This window comes from Pocillopora verrucosa, chromosome 2 (genome assembly GCF_036669915.1).
Source record: "Pocillopora verrucosa isolate sample1 chromosome 2, ASM3666991v2, whole genome shotgun sequence".
In the NCBI taxonomy this organism is placed as follows: Eukaryota; Metazoa; Cnidaria; class Anthozoa; order Scleractinia; family Pocilloporidae; genus Pocillopora; species Pocillopora verrucosa.
This window is the reverse complement of record NC_089313.1, coordinates 17,912,948-17,931,532: the sequence shown is the minus strand read 5'-3', so window position 1 is coordinate 17,931,532 and position 18,585 is coordinate 17,912,948. Positions and strand designations below refer to the sequence as shown.

Sequence of the window (18,585 nt, the reverse complement as noted above, 5' to 3'; positions counted from 1 at the left end):
CGTTATCGTGTTTCAAACTTGATTCATTCTGACAGCTTCGATCAACGAATCTGGTGGATAGTGGCGGGTACTTTTCCCCCATTTGAAAAAAAGTCACAAATTATCCGTCTGTAAAGAAATCGATTCATTGATCAACCAAGGGTAGCTGATCCTAGACTCCCACTGGGCTTGACATGACATCTCTGTGGTGAATTGTTCCGTTCTTTGTGCAAACATCTGTCCCGCGCTCAAGAGCTTGTCTTCGAACGGGACGTGGTAACCAAGCGTTTACACTCTTCAAATTACTTTCAATAGCACTTGGCCGTTGAACAGCGGAACAAAGAATTGCCTTAAACCGTCGAGACAGGAAATTAGGTAAGTAAACTGAACTCGCTTCGTCTAGTGGTGAGGTTGGAAGTCTGTTCTAGCTCTTGAACAAGCTTTTAGTACATTTTGGCTTCCCGTTCGTTTCTATCCCAATTAGTGCTAGCACGCTAATTCATCGGGAACAATACAACTCGCCGCAAAATACTTGATATTTCCAAGATTTTTATCTGATAAATCGACAGTTTGATTGACTAAGCTGTAAATTACAAGACCCTCCAGAGTAATTACTACTGTTGCATTTCGATCGTTTCAGCTGGAGCGCTTGGATCCAATTTCATGGACGTTGAGACCCATAGTACTTATAGAATTCTGATTGTTGAACAGACGACAATTCGTTTGTTTGTGATTTGTTAAATAACGAAGTAATCAAACAAGATTTTTACCTCATTTCTTAAAGCAGTCTAAATCTTTCTCCGTCTCAACTTAGTACTTATTACCACGCGTTCACGAGTCAGGCACATAGAAATTTAAGTAGTTATGTTTACGTCGTTATATATCTGAATATCTGATCGTATTTCATAAGGCGAGAGTTTCCTTGTTTGATGATATTTTGACTAACTTTCCCTTGTGGTCAACCATCCATCAAGGAATCAGTAGTGAAGAAAAGCTAAAACTTGTGTACTATTTGAAAATAACAAGTTGATAGTAAACCCCTTTAGGTAAACAATTAATTCTCACAAAACCCTTAAGCTTTTTGATAAATTTTATAATACATTTTCAGACAAATATATTTAGTGTAATTTTAATTATTTTGATGTGTCTGTGGGATAATTTCCAAGGGGGTCTGCCTAAAGGGCTTTTAAATTGATCGCCAGAAAAAAATCTTAATTTTTGTAAAAGTAAAAACAATAAAATTCTAAGACAACTGTATGTAGATTTAACTTTTATGGATGACACTGGTGTTACAAAGATGGCTTTAACAGGTTAATAAAGTTAATCATTCTGGCTCTTAAACCAAGTTATTATCACTTAAATCTAGTTGTTGATGAAAACTATTGTTCTGTTCATGATAGCAGTCAGTTAAATCATTGAAGTGCAAACAGTGCCATTGTTTTGGAGTCACTTTGGCAGACAGTACTCCCTACATATTCAAATTATGTTTGAATTCAGTATTTTCTGAGAGCTTTTGAGTTGAAGGATTATTATCTCCTCTACTCACATAAGAATTGCTAGACATGCTTTTTATAGATAGGTTAAGTCATTGTTATCATTTATATAGCTCTCCACCGTGCACTGGCACAACTCTATATATACAATGCCATGCTAGACATAAATTCCTATGCGGTTAATTTATACCATCCTTTGATCCTTTATTGAGGACTAAAATGACATGTTACTGAATTACCAATGACTGTTAATCACTGCTTGAGAAGGGTTTATTATTTATCATCACTAATGTAACCATGAAAATCATCCAGCAAACAGGTATTGAGAATATTAAAACTTATCAGGTAGAAGTTGTTATCTTCAGCAGCAAATTCTCATAGCTAATTAGCAATCAGATCTTGACAGTTAAAGAATTGTAGGCAACAACTCTTCTGCATTTCTTCTAGACATCAGGTCTTCTGACACTCATTACGTTACGTAACACTTAATAGTAACAGTGCTCCATTTTGCAACCATTTTGGTGGCCATAGCAAGTGAAAAATGTATTTGGCAACTAATATTTTGGTGAAAATTGTCAATTGGTGACCAACAGATTTAAAAAAAATTTGAAAAATCTATTGATGTTTGGTTGAATGATGGCTGATAGCTTGACTCATACAGGGCTATGATTTTGTTCTCTTCCAGATGATTCTGTTTGAAAAAGAGCTATGATGGATGCAGATACTAGTGGACACTCTGACATATCTATATGCAGTGATGATACAGAATTTCTTCTTGGTCAGAATGTCTCTATCAGGGAAATAGATGATGATGATGTCATCCATGCTCATGAAAATGTAAAAATCCCATTATCTGTTGGTAAATCCTACCATTCGTCACCTCAATGTTCACCTCAAAAACTACAGCAAGTTAACTCTAGTAATTTGAGATCTCCACAAAGAAAGGGAAGGAATATTAAACCGGGGAAAGGACAGGATGTTATACAAAGATCACCCGGTAATAGCAAACCAAAGCAATCTTCTGCAGAAGAATCATTTAAGAGTAACATCAAAACGAAAGTAGATAAGAAGTCACAACCTCGACAGAATTATGCGCCAAAAGAAAATTTAAAGGGGCAAACACCTCAGACTAGTTATGGCTCAGAACCAGCAAGATACAATAAAGATGGTGAAAGGACACCAAAAAGCAAGAAACAAGTTCCAGATAACCTTGCCAAGCATCCACATGGTGTAGGTAACTTTCAGTCACCAGAGAGTCACAAATCAATTCATGCACATCAAAATGTCATTGGTAGTCCAAAAGTAAAGTCTGAATCACCATACAAATCATCACAATTAATTCCCCCATCAAGAGACAAAGCAAATGCAAAGAGAAAGCAAGTTGAGTTTGGTAGGTCACTATTACGTGAACACTATATTCCTGGCAATCAGAACAACTGGGAAATTGACTCAGAGATATCATTAGAATTAGTAAATGGTGAGCAAAAGTTTGTAGAAACAGAATCAAATGATTTAGAAAGTCAAATGTCTGAGGCAACTGAAGATCTGATGGCAGGGCAGGATGAGGATGAGGAGGATTTCACTGAGAAGCTCAAGGAACTTAACTTAGCTGTGAATTATGATGCTGGTACAAATGGTGAGTAACTTTCCAAAGCTTTATCTCTTTCCTCTAAAAGAATCTGCTTAATTCATTCAGCATTACATGTCCAAGCTTGTTTGGCAGACATCTTACAAAAGAGGAAAGGAAAGAAATTCTTTTAACTTCGGAAAATGTTTTAATATGTACAGAATACTTTGATGACAAAGTAAGAGAAGGAGCAGAACTTTTATCCAAGCTGTTTGGTGGTCAGGTGGATAATTACTACAGCTCCTCCAGGTGAGTTAGATTGGTTTAAACTGCTTATCAAGGATTACATTGGTTTTGCTTTATGTCACTCACAACCAATCAGAAACAAAACTCAAGTTATTTAAACCATGATTCTCCCACATTCAAGACCATTAGCATGTTCTTACTCTTTGTCAGAATCTTGATTATTTCCTTGTAATAATTGTACTCTTGCCGATTGGCCATTACATTTTCTTTCATTTTGGCCTCAGGAAACTCAATCAATACTCTGTCCAGTTAAAAATTTATATCATTCTTCAACATCATTTGTAATAATCATGGCAGAGTGGTAACACAATTAAGCATTACTCCTGGGTTTGAACCATTAACAGTTTTTGGCATTTTGTTATGAATTCAGCACACGAAAGAGATTGTAACCAATATTTAACCATTCCTGATTCTTTGAATTTAACTTCTCATCACTCTGATCTAGAAATGAGCTAATCATGTCGACTAACATCTCTACAAATAATGATAATCAAATTGTGAAAAGACAGCCCTTGTACATGCGGACATTGAAAGTTGGGTAAGAAAACTGATGCTAGCACATTAACAGTTGTTTAATAACATACTTACAAATATTCTGATGATTTATTTTACTGACTTTAAGAAGTTAAAGGTTTGCCTAGTGAGAAAGTAACCCTTTGATTCCCAAGATAATATGTAATACTGAGACAAACTGACTGATACTACCAGTCAGTGGAATTTAGCATTTAGCTAGTGTTAACAGGTTTAACAGTGTTAGGGTTTTCTGTCTAATAACTGGACTATGATTCTGAATCATCCACTAACTCCAAGTTGTCTGGAATCTTGCTCTAAGGGGGACAGGGGAGTGGTTGGATGGAGAGTGTGCTGGAACTAAACAATACTCTATTGTGAGCCCAGTATATCAGAAAATGTTTATTTGTTTTGCAACTATTTCTGAGTACCTTTGATTTCTCTGAGGGCAACCACATAATTTTACTCATATGTGTGGGTAGTCAGTTGATTGCATATGATTTCTTGTAGTGGTCAGTCTAAGAGTTCTACGTCAGGATCAGCAAGTGTCCAGGAAGGTAAGGATGTACAGAGTATAGTTAAAGGTTTAGACTCTTTTTAGTTTATAGCAAATTCTCCTGGCTTGCTGGATAAAGAGTGGAACATTTTCAGACTTAACTAGTGCACTTGAATGAAAATGATGCTGATGATGATGATAACTTCAGAAAGAAACAAGTTAAAAAGTGTGCAACTTTTGGAAAAGTTAACTTGAGGCAAAGGCAAAGTAAAAAGCTTCTTCAAACTTGGGGAAAACATCCATTGTACTGATCAAAGGGACCTAAAATCTTGGACTAAATTTTCAGACCCAGAAAAGAAGATAGAGAAATGTTTGAGATGAGGCTGTCACTTCATCATGAAACCTGTTATGGAAACATCAGTCTTGACTTGATTTAAACATATTTTGTTTTACAAGATTCCTATTTTAACAGTTTCTAGATCTGACAGTCATCTTGAGGAAAGGAGAACTCCCAGTCACACTAGTAGCGCTACACAGCACTCTCTTCAACAATCCATTTCACCACAAGTGCAGTCACGAACAGAGGAACAGAACAGTGGGACCTTAACAGATCAAAGCAGCTCCTTTGAGTCCAGTGTGTCAACAGCAGCTAGAGGACATAGATCAACTAGCCAACAACGTAAAGAGGTGCGATTTAGAGATGAAATAACATCATTGAAAGAAATTAAGCAGCGCGACCATCGTGTGGCAACAGATGGTGAGTTTATCAAGGAGACCTCTGCTTTTAGAGCAGCAATGAACTATGATGATGATGATGACAACGCTAGTGACAATACTGAGGAGCAAAGAGATTATTATTATGATCACAATGATGAGATGAATTATACTCAAAATAGAAGGATGATACCAGTGCAAAATCAAGATGAGTTAGGCAGAGAAACTGTCCATAATTATGAACAGAGAGTAAAATCACAGTCTTCATCAAAGCAGCGAGGTGAGGATTGTTGTAGGTTATGGAATGCAGCCATCATTATATAATTAACAAACATATTTTGTGTTGCTGACTGCATCTGTTCAGTTAGAGATCACACATGACATCTAAATGTGGTGTCCACCAAAAAAAAAAAAATTGGCTTGCTGATGTTCTTACCATGTTTTGAAATCTTCTGTGATCTATTTGTGAAGAGACACATGGTAACATACAATCTTACACAGAAGCAAAAGGTTGTTAATGGTGACATTATATGCATCTCCTTCAATAGGTCACAAATAAGCACCAATTAAAATACATACATACAAAACTCAGCTCATTCAAATGCATGTTATAGCTTATTACTACCCCATGCAACACACCCTTGGAGGAAGAGAACTTTAACATCGCAACATTTTGGGGTGTGAGTGCACTGGGTGCCTGTACACAACAGAAAACGAGCAATAGTTTGCTTAACCAACAGTTGACTGTCTTTTACACTTGTGCTAATTGAGCTAGATGTAGCACTTTATTCACCTTTAAACACACACAGGAGATCTGGATCTGTATGCAGGATTCTTGACATGTATGAACTTAGGGTATAACTGAGACCACTAACAAGTTTTATACAGCTCAGTGGTAAAGCATCTGACTATATAACATATACACACATTTTTTGCAGGGACATCTCATCATCGTACAGATGAAAGTTTTTCATCACCACACAGGAACAGGACTGAGCAGCGGTAATTATGATGGCCTATAAATTCCATCTAGAAAACCATTTTGTACTCAAGGGTTCTTGTTGTCCTTGGGTTTGCAGGTTTAATGTTGAGAAGTTTTCTGATAGTAAGAGTTCCAGAAGGTTGGACTATCAGGACAATGGACCAGCACCTGCAGGATTTATGACATCAACCCCTCACCAAAAACTTGAGCCTGTCTTTTCATCGCCCAAGGCTTTTCAGGTGGGTTAAACCATTTAGAATTGAATATCTAGTTTTGATATTCAGGTTCCTGTATGGAAACAAGGGCCTGCACTCAGTTGTTATTACCTGCTTTGTAAATAGTTAACACCTAAAGGTAACAAGTCAAGGAGACCAAATGAATTTTTGAGTTCCTTATAACTAAAGGGGATGAATTACTGATCTAGAGGTCTGGGCCCTAGCGGCAACAGGGTTCTTTCTGTGTTCTTTAGCCAAACATTTTATACTCACAGTGCCCCTTTCCCCTCAGGGCCAGGTTTAAAGCTGGGTGAAGAAAACCCAGGGTTAGCGTTAAATATGATTTCAGATCTGAAAGCTTTGAAAAAAAATTCAATTTAACTTTTTTGTCTACAATTTGATGATAAGATGTTCTGAATAGAAATAGAGAGAATTATCTGAAGAAGGCTTTTAACAAAGGAATAAAGAAACCAGGTTTGAAATTTAAATATAAATGGTACCAGCAATCTGACAGGGAAACCTTACAAGATGCTAAGGGATTTTCCTAAATGAACTAGAAACTTATCCAGGATAAGAGGACACACCTCAGTACACTTAGTCACATATTTCCCTGTTAACCCTACTTGATACATCATTCCTTTCCACATCACCCGCCAAAAGCACAATGTCATTATCCCAGTATGAAAAAAAAGGTTTCTTAACAGCCATTACTCTAATAAAAAATATTACAAGTATGTTTATTTCCTTAGGCAGAGAAGGTGGAGGTGCAAAAAGAAACCCAGAGGATAATGCTTAAGGTAAGAGGTTTAAGGAAAATTCCATTTCTTTAACTTATAATATATTCTTAAAAAAAAAAATAAAAAAAATAAAAAAACAAGAATGTTGATTTAACTCAAGAACAGTTCTCTTTCATTGCGCAGTTGGTTTTTTTTTTAACTCATCCGCTGGATAGCGATTTATCCATTGGATAGCGTTATCCACCCTTGGAACAACTGAACCCTGGCATGTATCTCTATGTTGCCTCCTCCTCTGATAGATGGGAGGTATGGGAGGATCATACTGAGTAAAGTCTAATTTCTCCACCAAACTTCACCCCTAATGCACACGTTAAGGTCATGAGAAAAAAAGGAAATGATCACCAACTAAAGAAACTCTTGATTGTCAAAAATTCTTCTTGTCAACACTTAAGGAAATGTATGGAGAACAGTTTGGAGAATAAACATACTGATCATAGAGTGTAAAAGGTTGACTGTCTATCTGTACATCATTAAGCAGTCGCTTATTTGCGATGATTTTTCTGGGGCACATGTAGTCCTGGCTTGACGTTTACACCTTCTCCTCTGAAGTGGATCTGGGTTGTTCTTTATTATAGTTGCAGGAGAATGAAAGAAAGCTTAACAGAAGCTTACAGGAAGTTAGAAATGTAGAATTTGAGCTCGAAGAAGCTGCATCAAGAAAAAAGGTAAATCTTTGATTTTTTAAAGAAAATAGAGACAATGAAGAGGCCTTACTAAACTAGAGTCATCTTATCCTCCAATTAGATTGCTATACAAGAAATTCAAGTTCTTGAAGAAACGATCACACGTAATAAAGCTGAAGTCAACTCTTCCGAAAATCTGGTGGAACAGTACAGGCAACAAGCAACCAAAACTAGGCAAGCTTTGTTTGTCGAATGCTTTAACTTTATTTTGGTTTGTCAAGGTTATAACGTGTTAATAAACTGTAACCACAAATGACTCCAATCTCGGCTAGGTTGGTCTTATCCTGGTTTTGTAAGCCCCGTGGGAGGGGAGGGGAGGGGGAAGTGGACACTCACTTTCTTTGCTTAGCGTCCTCCGGGTGTATTTCTGGCGCCGACGCATTGAAAATTAATTTACTCGTGTCGTGTCTGACACATTATTTTACATGTTGTACATCACAGATCTCAACTTATGGACCTTGAACTACAGCGAGATAACATCCAACATGAAATCAAAGAGCTCCGAAACTGTCTCGCTAAACAGAAACAAGAGTCCAAACAAGTTGTAGAAGTCGAGAAGAGGAACGAGTTGAAAGTCTTAGAGCTGAGCATAGAGAAAGATAAAATTCAAAGCGAAGCTGAGTCATTGCGATCTCAATTTAAACACGCTGAGGGCAATTTTGCTCAAGAAAAACAGAAATATGTGGAAAAGCTGAGACTGGCTCAAGACCAACTGCAAGAGGAGCAGCGAGCATCGAAAGACAGTGTTGAAAAACTCAAACAGGTAGGTGGAAATGTTGCCATAATACAGCTTTGAAGAGATAAAAATCTTGCGTGGTATGTGAGTTGGTGTTGTATTAAGTGTGAAGTATATCGGAGTCGATTTCGCGTAAGAAAGCAAACAGTCAAATATTGTGATCGCTAGGGTGAGATGAGTCGTGAAAAGGAATTTTGTCGGGGAAAGTAATTGCCGTTTTGGAAACCTGAGTGGATGGTGGAAGTCATCGTCAGAGCCACATTAACAACAAATATGATCTTCTGCTGTGTTGATACATTTTCTTTCTTCTCCTTTTTATAGCAACTTGAAGACGAACGTCAGAAGGCTCGGGATTCTCACTACGAAAGAATCAATGCCATTCATAAACTACAAGATGAATCAAAAGAGATGCATGAAAAGGAAGTCGAAGTGCTAAAAAACAGATTTGCGAGGGTGAGTGATAACACGGAAGCCAAAATTTCTTTCCTTTTAGTGCTTCAACCCCTAAGAGTGACTGGCATCTAATCTCTCCTCACAATATCACCCTTAAATCAAACATTAAGGTCAGGAGAATTGAGGAAATGAGCTCGAAATAAAAAAGCTCTCTATTTTTAAAAATTCTCCTGTTCAGGACGTTACGAAATTTGTAGAGAACAGTATGGAGAATATGCATACTGATCTTAGGGTGAAAGGAGTTAACTACTTCTCAAAAGTTACAAAATTTTAGGGTAGCAGCCTACAATGTAGTGTGCAGGAGTATAAACCTTTCAATGTTTTTTATTATTATTTTATTTTCCGGAAGGGGATGTTTCATTGTCATTTCTTTCGTTCTCCCTGCTGGATTATCACTGATTGAGTCTTCAATACAAAATGAAAGACCGTTTCTCTTTCCGTTTTTTTTTCTTTTGTTTTTATTTTTGTTGTTGTTGTTGCACAGGAAAAAGAAATGGAATTGGAGACGTTGCGTGAAAAAAATCGAAGAGATACAGAAGGACTCAATAAAAAGTTACAGGTATAGTTATCCATCCTTCCAATCAGAAACATGGTCCAGTACTTCTCCGCAGAAAACTAGTCTGGCGTTGAAAAGTTGAACCCTTTCAATCATAGGATCTAGATAGTTCTTCCACTTTATGGCTGCCTCAACGTTTGTTTGACTTAAAATCTGAGAATTTGATGTTAAAGCAAATAATGATGATTAGAATCTTCACCTCTTCTAAACAGCGTAGATATTGAACGAAAGTCAGTCACACCTACGCCAAAAACACGGCACGTGAAAAAATTGTTTTCCTTTTGTTTCCTATACTATTAACTCCTTCACCCTCCGCCCTCTCGGCATTGAGGCTTCTCGTCTGATCATAGCTAGCGTATTGTACTTGTTAAGCTGTTTGAAGGGGGCGGAGAAAGGGCGTAGTGATCGAGGTACGCGACCCCTCCCAGACCTCCCCTCTTCTGCTGCGCTGCTATCAGGCCTCGTTAACTTACTGAAAGCCAAGAACAGGGAAACGATAATGTTTGAGAGTTGTTACAGGATAGTTGTACGTAACGACGTTTTACTTCATCATAGGAACAAGACCACACGATAACTCATTTACAGAGCAGCTTGAAAGAGTACGAGGAGGAAACAGCAAAACTTAAGACTCAAGTATTCCAAGAACAACAGAAATTATTTGATTGTGAGAGCGAATGGAAAGAGAACTTGGCAAAACAAGACACACATGCCAAGTCCTTGAGAATTGAGGTACAAGAATCTTTAAATAAAGTTTCACTGCCCGCAAAAATGTAAATGCTTGGAGTAAAGCAAACGTGCAAAAATCTTGTGAAATCGAATAACAGGTTTTTTCTTATTTTCTGGTTTGTTGAAAATTATATAGTTTAACGTACATCTGCTCAGAACGCAATGGGCCAATAAATGCCAAACGCGGGAAGCTCCACGAAAACCAACAACGACACATTTCTTCGTGGGTCACAATTGAACAGAAAAAGAGCAACTTTTATCTAGCTTGGGCAAATTTAATGAAATGCGCTCATATCGCTATAAAGTGTCGTCGATCTTTGCTCATGGGTTGCAATCTTTGATTATTTTCAGATTGACTCCCTGAACGAAAAAGAGACATTTCTTCACGAAAAGATAAGAAGAACCGAGCAGGTTAGTTGATTTTGTTATGGTGAATTGAATAGTTGGTGGAAGTTGCTTTGCCTGTAATCTGTTCCTGACTGAAGCGTGTTTTCAATCTTTCAGTTCCTAGAAGAGAAAGTTTTGGAATTGAAAAGACACGAGGAAAAGTCTGCTTCTCTTTCTGAAGAGCTCAATCAAGTTATGAAGGTGAGCAGAAGATACTCCGTTAAGTATTCGAGTAACTGAATCGAGCGAATGATTAGCGATTCTGTAAGAGAAGGGCATTATTAAGTTCTTGTACGACAACCGAGGGCTTGTAGCTGTCTAGTAAGGTCAGGCCAGTACTACTTACACGGATGAGCTTGGTGAGATTGTCGATACACCACTGTCACTGTTGACCCAAAGGCCAGTGAAGTCATTTTGAATCCCTTTTCCACCTCCGCTGAAACGGACTGAATAAAAGGCTTACAAGTTCCCCTCAAAAGATTTCCTGGAACTCTTTCCTTTCTCTGGCAGAATAAAGATGATGAGATTGTAATGTTGCGGGGCCTGGTCCGTCAGCAAGAAGACGCCACAAGATTACTGGGAGAGAGGATGAGAAACGAAGCGCAGGAACATGTGAGTTTACAGAAAGATTGCAATTTAAAAACATAGCGTACTCTGCAACACGTCGATTTTATGTTACTCTGATGATAAGCCAAGGTTCAATGCTCTCTAATTTTAAACCTGATGGTACCCCTCACGATTTCAAAGTTATGGCTAGTAAGATTTGTTCCTATTCTAGCCGTCGTAGATGATCTTCAGCTCTAGAAGGTTCCATGTAAAGCGCCTTTCGATTGACTGTCGTAAAACCAAAACCAACAGCCAATCAGAAAAGGGAAATATTAATGAGAACCAATTAGAAAAACGAGTTAACTGCGCAAAGCGCGGGAAAACGCGAGTAATCAAGGCACGGCAAGGATTCAGACCTTAAATCTTTGGCTTTTGTAGACTGATGCGCCACTAGTGAGCTAAAGAGAACTCGATGAAATTACTGAGCCGTATGTCAGGTTCATATGCGATTAGCATCCTGCATACTACCATGATTAGCAATGTCAAAAGCATCAAGCGTGTAATTACACAAACTAAAACGGTCGTGGAACGCCGAAAGAATGATGTCGATCTTTTGTTATCAGGCTCTTTGGACTGTTTCCTTAAAATATTTTTTAAAAAATTATGAGTAATGGCTGATCGTTGTTTCTGGCAGATTCGAAATGCTCTGGAAAAGGAACGGGAGTCAACAGACCGTGAGCGCGCTCGGCACCAGGCCAAACTGGAGGAAATACGCGACAAATATGAATCAGCACTGAAACAAGTGAGAGAGGAACTGGAGGCTGAGAGACAAGGGCACCATCACCTTAATACTTCAGTCAATAAAATAAAAAAGGTTGGTGGAAGAAAGTCGTCTATCCCTGCCAGTAACCAGAGTCATTTGTGTTGACACATCATGATTAGCGTTTCACACTTTTGGGGCTTAAAGAATTAAGGAGCTTTGTCGCCGCTTCTGTTTCTTTCAAAAAATGCCTAATCTTTCGAATCGGTGCCCTTTTACTCCATTGCCATCCATTTGTGTTCCCCTTCATTTTTCTTTTGCTCCTTTGGTCTTTATTTACACATTGAATCAGTTTCTTTTAATCAACAATCATTTTCATGTATCTAAAGCCCCACTCGAAATATAGTGATGCAACTCCTTCAACAGAGGACAGCTTTTCTGGCGCAGTAAATTACGGGTATAATCACTCTCGGTAACTAGAAACTTTGAATTTGGGTGTTACAAAGAAGACCGGGAAAACTGTGCGCTCTCTTGACGTTGATGATTTAGCTCCTTACCTTTGGACGGTTTTTAGGAATGTTATTTGATCGCGTACTCTCAGCTTATTAACTCTAAACTCTGGTTGTGAGGCAATTTTGATATTGTTTGATCACAGTGTTCCTGCCTTACAGGAAATTGAACGGTTGCGAGAACTGAACCTGCAGGCTGAACAGGAAAAAGTGAACGCCGTGGCTCATGTTAGAAGTGAGGCTAAAGAAGAGATTGTGAAGATGAGGGATAAAATACAGGAGGTAAAAGAGAAATTAGTGTACAATACCACAGTAGCATCTCCTTTGACCACCTCTCTTTGGATCAATATCAGTATCTGGGCAATTGCCCACCTACCCCTCCCCTAACCCAACATTAACCCTAAGTTGTTATCAATTGACTGTTGTTGAGTTAGGGGAGGGGTAGGTGGGCGGTTGCCCAGATACTGATATTGATCCCATTCTTTTATATATTCCGACAGATGGCCCATACAGTACATTAACCTTTCAATACAACTTTCGACAAAGAAGTGACGATATCCTTTGATCGATGAAAACTTTCAACGGAAAAAAGAGATATTTGTATAAACCTGGTAATTGCTAACAGCTCACTTATTTGATTTATTTAGCTGGCCGCATTAGCAGAAACCTCCGAGAAAGAGACTGCCATGGAACTCACAGAGGAGTGTCGGAAAACGGCCGCGTTGCTTGGAGATTCTGCTAACACTACCCCTGTGAGGTAACTACAGATCAGGGGAGTGCATTTTGACCGGGTCGTGAAATTAAAGCCAAATAAAATATTCCCGCCAGCAAATCAGTTCAAAGATAAAAAGCACAAGTGACCAATGAGGGCTTAGAGAGTAACATTACCGCCTAATGCTCATCTGATTGGTTGAAAGAGTGACGCAGGGTTTCTTGACGAACGTTCACAACGTTGCAAAGAGAAGCCACTGCAATCCTGAATTACTTTGAACAATCATACCAACTCGAAAATCCCGCTAAGATGTTCAATACCTAATCGGTTTCATTTGTAAATGAGTCTCGGTAATTTTAGAATACTTCTTTCTAAGCTGAAGCCAATTTTTTTTTCTTGTAGGAATTTGTCAAACAGTTATGTTGGTGAAAGTCCTCGCTCAACCACTGACAGTCCTGCCCGGGAGGCGCTGGTAACTAATAAAGTTGTAGATTTGTTGAAAAACGTTACCACCACATTCATTGAAAACTCTTTTTCCGTTCGAAGACTGCTTAACGAAACCTGCTTTGGTATTTTCCTTCTCGCCATGAAAAGAACGTGCTCCGTGTTTCCTTGCGTTGCAAAGCAGGCTAATTTAAGATTTGTTCTTCTTTTAACTCAATTACAGCTGAATCTGCGCTCTTACAATGAAGAGTTACGACAGCATTTGATTGAAGCCCGTAAGGAGCTGGAGCAAAACAATAGAGAACTGTCCCTCAAGAAACAGGTATTTATCATTAAGGAGAGCTAGGCAAAATGTATTTCACCCTTAGGAATGGGGATCGTGGGGAATGGAGGAAACATGTCAGAAGTGTGACAGATCGTTAGATGTAGTAAGAACGGAAATGTATATTGAACTGAGCGTTCAGATCAGTGAGTTGGAAGATCAAATTTTGTCCATGGGCTGATGAAGCAAACCTCCAACTTGTATGTAAACTCGATCTCGTCTGATTCAAAGTCTTGCCCCCAAATATTCCATCTTATCGTAGTTAAGAGACAGTTGATGTCATTATCGTTGTCGCTTTACAGGAAAAGACTTTTGAATCACTAATTATCAGCTAGGAAAGTATTGGACTTCAAAAATTTTTTCTTTCAGTATGCAATCTTACGAGGTGCATAAAGATTGCTTAACAACTGCACTCAATGAGGTAAATTTATGACAACCAATTTACTTTGTAACGTTGCTTCAATCAGTTTCAGCAACCAAGTAACGGAGACCTCACTCCTCAACAAGTGCAACTGTTCAAAAAGACGCTTATTGCGAAGGTAGGAATTTAATCAAACATTCTGGCTAATCTCGACTTTCTAGGATTTCTGATGTTCTCTCTCTCTCTCTCTTTGTCGTTTCAGGACGAAGAAATAACCAGAACGAAAAGGTAACAAAACTTTTTCCTTTTCTTGTGAAGATTTTTAAAAAGGAAAATCAATGCTTGATTGCTTGATTGTTGTTTTCCCTCTTTAACAGGCAGCTGCGAGAGGAAAGTGAAAGGAATGCGTCACAGATCAAGTCAGAGAGAACGGTGGGTAATTGATCACTTTGTGTGACGATAAATCAGCTACTTGAAGGGGCTAGGTCACGCTGCGAGTTTGCGCACTGAGTTCTTTCAGTTTGACACCGATAGCTGTAATTGGGAATGAACTTCAATTAGTTCTCTGTTTTATCTCAGGCATATCAAAAGACCATAGATCGCCTGGAGAGGGAACTCAAGCACGCAAAGGCTGCGGTAAATGCAACTTCTTGTTAATAGCAATAAGAAAGGAATATTATCGTGTCTCTTGGCTTTTCAAAGTTTGCTTCCGATGAAGATCGTGATGTTTCGATTGCATAGCATTGTATTTTTTATACTGATCGATTGCGTGTCGCACAGAGGCCTTTTTTTTTATTACCCCTCTCTCATCTAAAAATCATCTCATTTACTTAGACTCCCGCTGGCAGCCCCATGGTAAACGGGACTTCCTCTCCTCCTGAGAGTGGCGTTGGCACCAGTCTCAGTTCGACGACTCCAAGCCCGAGGCCTGGGGAGGACTCTAGCACGGCGCGTCTTTTGCGACACTTACAAGGCAGAGTGCAACAATTGCGGGCGCAAAATGACAGTCTGCGGAAGTCATCTGAGAACGAGTCCTTAAATGACAGTCACTGTAGTGTGATGTCAACGGAGTCGGTAAGATATTATCTAGGTACACGTCTCCCAAGTGGGTATTGTGCCCATTACGATTGTCTGTTTCAATCTCGCTCTGACGAAGGGCTAAAGCTCGAAACGTCAGCTTCAGAAACTCTTTACGGTGGCCAATTTATATTATCAACTCATTTGATTAATCCTTTAACTCCTAGAAGTGATTAACATAAAACTTCTCTCTACAATATCCATACATTCTTCAGCAAACAGGTAATGAGAATATTAAAACTTATCAGGTAGAAGCTGCTATCTTGATCTAGCATCAAGTTCTCATAACTAATTTACAAGGAAATGTGTAGTAGCTACAGGGGAGAATTCACAATCAGATCTTGGGAGTTAAAGGGTTAAACCAAATTATCATGAGATATTATCCCAATAGCTTTTCTTTTTCTCGAAGTTTATTTCTGATAACCTCATGTATTCCCTGAAACTGGAAAGTCCTTTTAACCCTTTAACTCCCAGGATCTGATTCTTAATTCTCCTCTCTGGCTGCTACACAATTCCTCGTAGGATAGTTACAAGAATTTGGTGTTTGATCAAGTTAAAAACTTCTACTTGATAAGCTTGAGTATTCTCATTACCTGTTTGCTGGATAATGTATGAATACTATAGGAAGAAGTTACATGTTGATCACCTCTGGGTGTTAAAGGGTTAATAACAGACCAGAAAGGCCAGAGAGCCGTCCTATTGGTTATTTTCTTCCCCTTATCGTGTCTTCATCCAACAAAGAGATATTAAGAGAAATTCAGATCACTAACATTTTACGTAAACGATACAGAATTTGACCAGTTCTGGAGCTAAGACCGGCTCTGACTTTCTTCAGATTTAGATTTAAATCATGGCTTCGGGTTCGTAAATTTATCAGGACTCTCAAGAAACTGGCCACCATTTTAGACGTATGTCTCTTTGCCGACCCTTAAATTCCATTCGTCCCTCCGTCTCTACTTTCTTCTCCCTTTCTTCTTTAACTTTGCATTTATTAGTATGATTTGGTTCTCGTATAGTTCAACGGAGGCGATGCTGAAGAAAACAAAAGACTTCTCGCTGCACTGAAGGTAAATATTTGATTCCAACGTTCATCTTTGCTTCTGTCTATTCCGTAAACTTTTTGTCCATCAGGCTCTACTCCTAAATATTAGTGAGTTCGTTGAATGTCATCATGGAAAAGATGAATTGATCAAATTTTATAACCTCGAAAGGGTACCATCCCTATCGCAAGATCAGCCTTTTGTTCTTATTGTAATTGCAGTATTTATGTGATGTTACTTTGTGTTTCCGCTACAGACAACAGAAGACAAGGCCCAAAGAAACGCAGCCATGTTGAGTCAGAAGATGATGGAGATGACCAAGCTACAGAAAATGCTCACGCATGCGACCAAGGTAACCGTAAATGTAACGCTACGTAAAATCAGGCGCGCTTCGTCTATTAATTTAGCTTGGGGTTCTTTGAGACGTTAAGTCACTCGGTTTTGGCTGTTCTTACGAGCCTTGGTACAGTTCCCTCTCCGTTTCAAAGTTTTTTTTTTCTTCCATACGATAGTTTGTCAAGTGTTTGTATTGACATAGCGTGGAAGAATTTAAGTGTTTCCGCGCTGTTAGTCCTAAAATTGTCATTTGGTTGTCCAGAGTTTAATTCCGCTGTAAGAAACCAAAGTTTCTATAAATTTGAACTGAAACCTTGTATGGATGAAATATTTTTTTCTTTTATTTTACGCTACAGCCGCCATTGACACTAGTAATATGCAACCTCGTAAAACATTTTCAGGCTCAAATAAAAGAATGTTGTGCAAAGTTGCAACGTTTTGTACCTGTTTTGATTTGTTCAATGGCATATTCAATGTATGATGTGCCAATAAAAGATAACACTTCGCGTTTCGCCTGTGGAAACCTGGAATCTTAACATATGGCTTATCTCCTTAATGTTACTTCGGGTTTTCTCAACCTAATTCTAGAAAAATAACCTGATTACATACCACTAGCTGTCACTTAGCCGAAAATCCTTGCTTGCTACTCACTGTTGTTGCAAGTGCTCAAGCTACATCGTCTCTGTGATAACGTCTCTGTTGCACAACTCTGCTGAAACGAAAATCACATATCGGGGGTGCCATGTTGAATTTTCAAATAGGGCACGTGACACGAAATTAGAAAATGGTTGGTTGAAGTCGACTTGTTGATAAGAGTAAGCGAAGACTCCATTCATAAATCTTGATGCACCCTTTAAGTACCAATCGCAAATTTTACCCATTATAATAGTTATCTTTCTATTTTGCAGGAAAACATGAAGCTGGAAAGAGCTTACGCTGCCTTACAACGCAAAATTATTGACAATGCAAGATAGCACAAATTGCCTTTGTAATATTTTAAAATAGTCTAACATACTTACGTTATAAAACTTTTATTATCCATTCAGGGGGTATCTTTCGTCAAATGTTTGTTATATTTTTTTGGAGTGTTTTTCGAAATTTGAAGTTATTTTTACCAATCGATCTTTTCAGTGCTTATCTTAATGGATTGAGAGATCTTTATCATTTGTTGTATCAGCCTAACCTCTTTAAGCCATTTGTAAACTCAGAGAAGGTTGACTACCTGAGTATAATTCGCTGAAGTTTTTACATAGAATGTTCTGATTGGTAAAAGGGTGTTGCTCGATGTTTTTCAGTTATTAAGGCCAGAACACACCCGATGACATATGATCACGACAGGTCTCTGCCATACACCATGTATTGCATACTGCTTCCAAAACTAGCCGCAGTGAGCCACCAAACTCAAACCGGTGACGTATTTTAGGCATAAAATTATGTTACAGCTACAGAGACTTTCTTGCATTTTTTAAAATTATCACTGCGATTTGTCGCCTCGTGTCTCGGCCTTGAATATTCGAAATGAAGACCTCATTCGCTGGTAACTAACCGAAAAACCGGGCCAAAGTATACGAGTTTTCCTCAAGTCAACAAACAGAAGCAGGTACTTTTTTTACGACTGCCATACATGTAAATACCCGACTTGTAACACATTGTTATGTTCTTAATATATACTTTAAATGAGAGTGTGGAAATTATTTTAACTTAAGATTTTGTACAGAAAAGAGTGAAAAGTTAGTGAAGCTAACGAAAGAATGTACTTTATTAAAGGCGTGTACTTATAACATAGTGATCAATTTATTTGAGTGCTTGAAAACCCTCCAAATCACTGCGGCCTGTGGAATTGCTGTAATTTTTTGCGTTTTCAGGAAAGCGTGAGTA

The 18,585-nt window shown here is 38.4% G+C and overlaps 1 protein-coding gene across 2 annotated transcripts; it reads left to right on the top strand.

Annotated features, from left to right (window-relative positions):
• Nucleotides 1-1,770: 1,770 nt before the first annotated feature.
• LOC131790674 (golgin subfamily A member 6-like protein 22) lies at nucleotides 1,771-18,488 on the top strand. Of its 2 annotated transcripts, XM_066162441.1 has the most exons (31): nucleotides 1,771-1,791; nucleotides 2,158-3,108; nucleotides 3,261-3,348; nucleotides 3,791-3,883; nucleotides 4,366-4,412; nucleotides 4,824-5,345; nucleotides 6,004-6,067; nucleotides 6,145-6,286; nucleotides 7,012-7,059; nucleotides 7,635-7,724; nucleotides 7,804-7,916; nucleotides 8,184-8,505; nucleotides 8,800-8,931; nucleotides 9,416-9,490; nucleotides 10,043-10,216; nucleotides 10,565-10,624; nucleotides 10,718-10,801; nucleotides 11,111-11,212; nucleotides 11,841-12,020; nucleotides 12,578-12,697; nucleotides 13,063-13,172; nucleotides 13,530-13,599; nucleotides 13,795-13,893; nucleotides 14,361-14,432; nucleotides 14,517-14,542; nucleotides 14,632-14,686; nucleotides 14,834-14,890; nucleotides 15,089-15,328; nucleotides 16,348-16,398; nucleotides 16,628-16,723; nucleotides 17,616-18,488. In XM_066162441.1, exons 2-31 carry the CDS (start codon nucleotides 2,181-2,183, stop codon nucleotides 17,679-17,681), a joined length of 4,326 nt encoding a protein of 1,441 aa, XP_066018538.1. In that variant the 5' UTR covers nucleotides 1,771-1,791; nucleotides 2,158-2,180; the 3' UTR covers nucleotides 17,682-18,488. The 2 variants fall into 2 exon arrangements, with proteins under 2 accessions (XP_066018538.1, XP_066018539.1); XM_066162442.1 differs by lacking the exon at nucleotides 3,791-3,883.
• The last annotated feature ends 97 nt before the right edge of the window (nucleotides 18,489-18,585 follow it).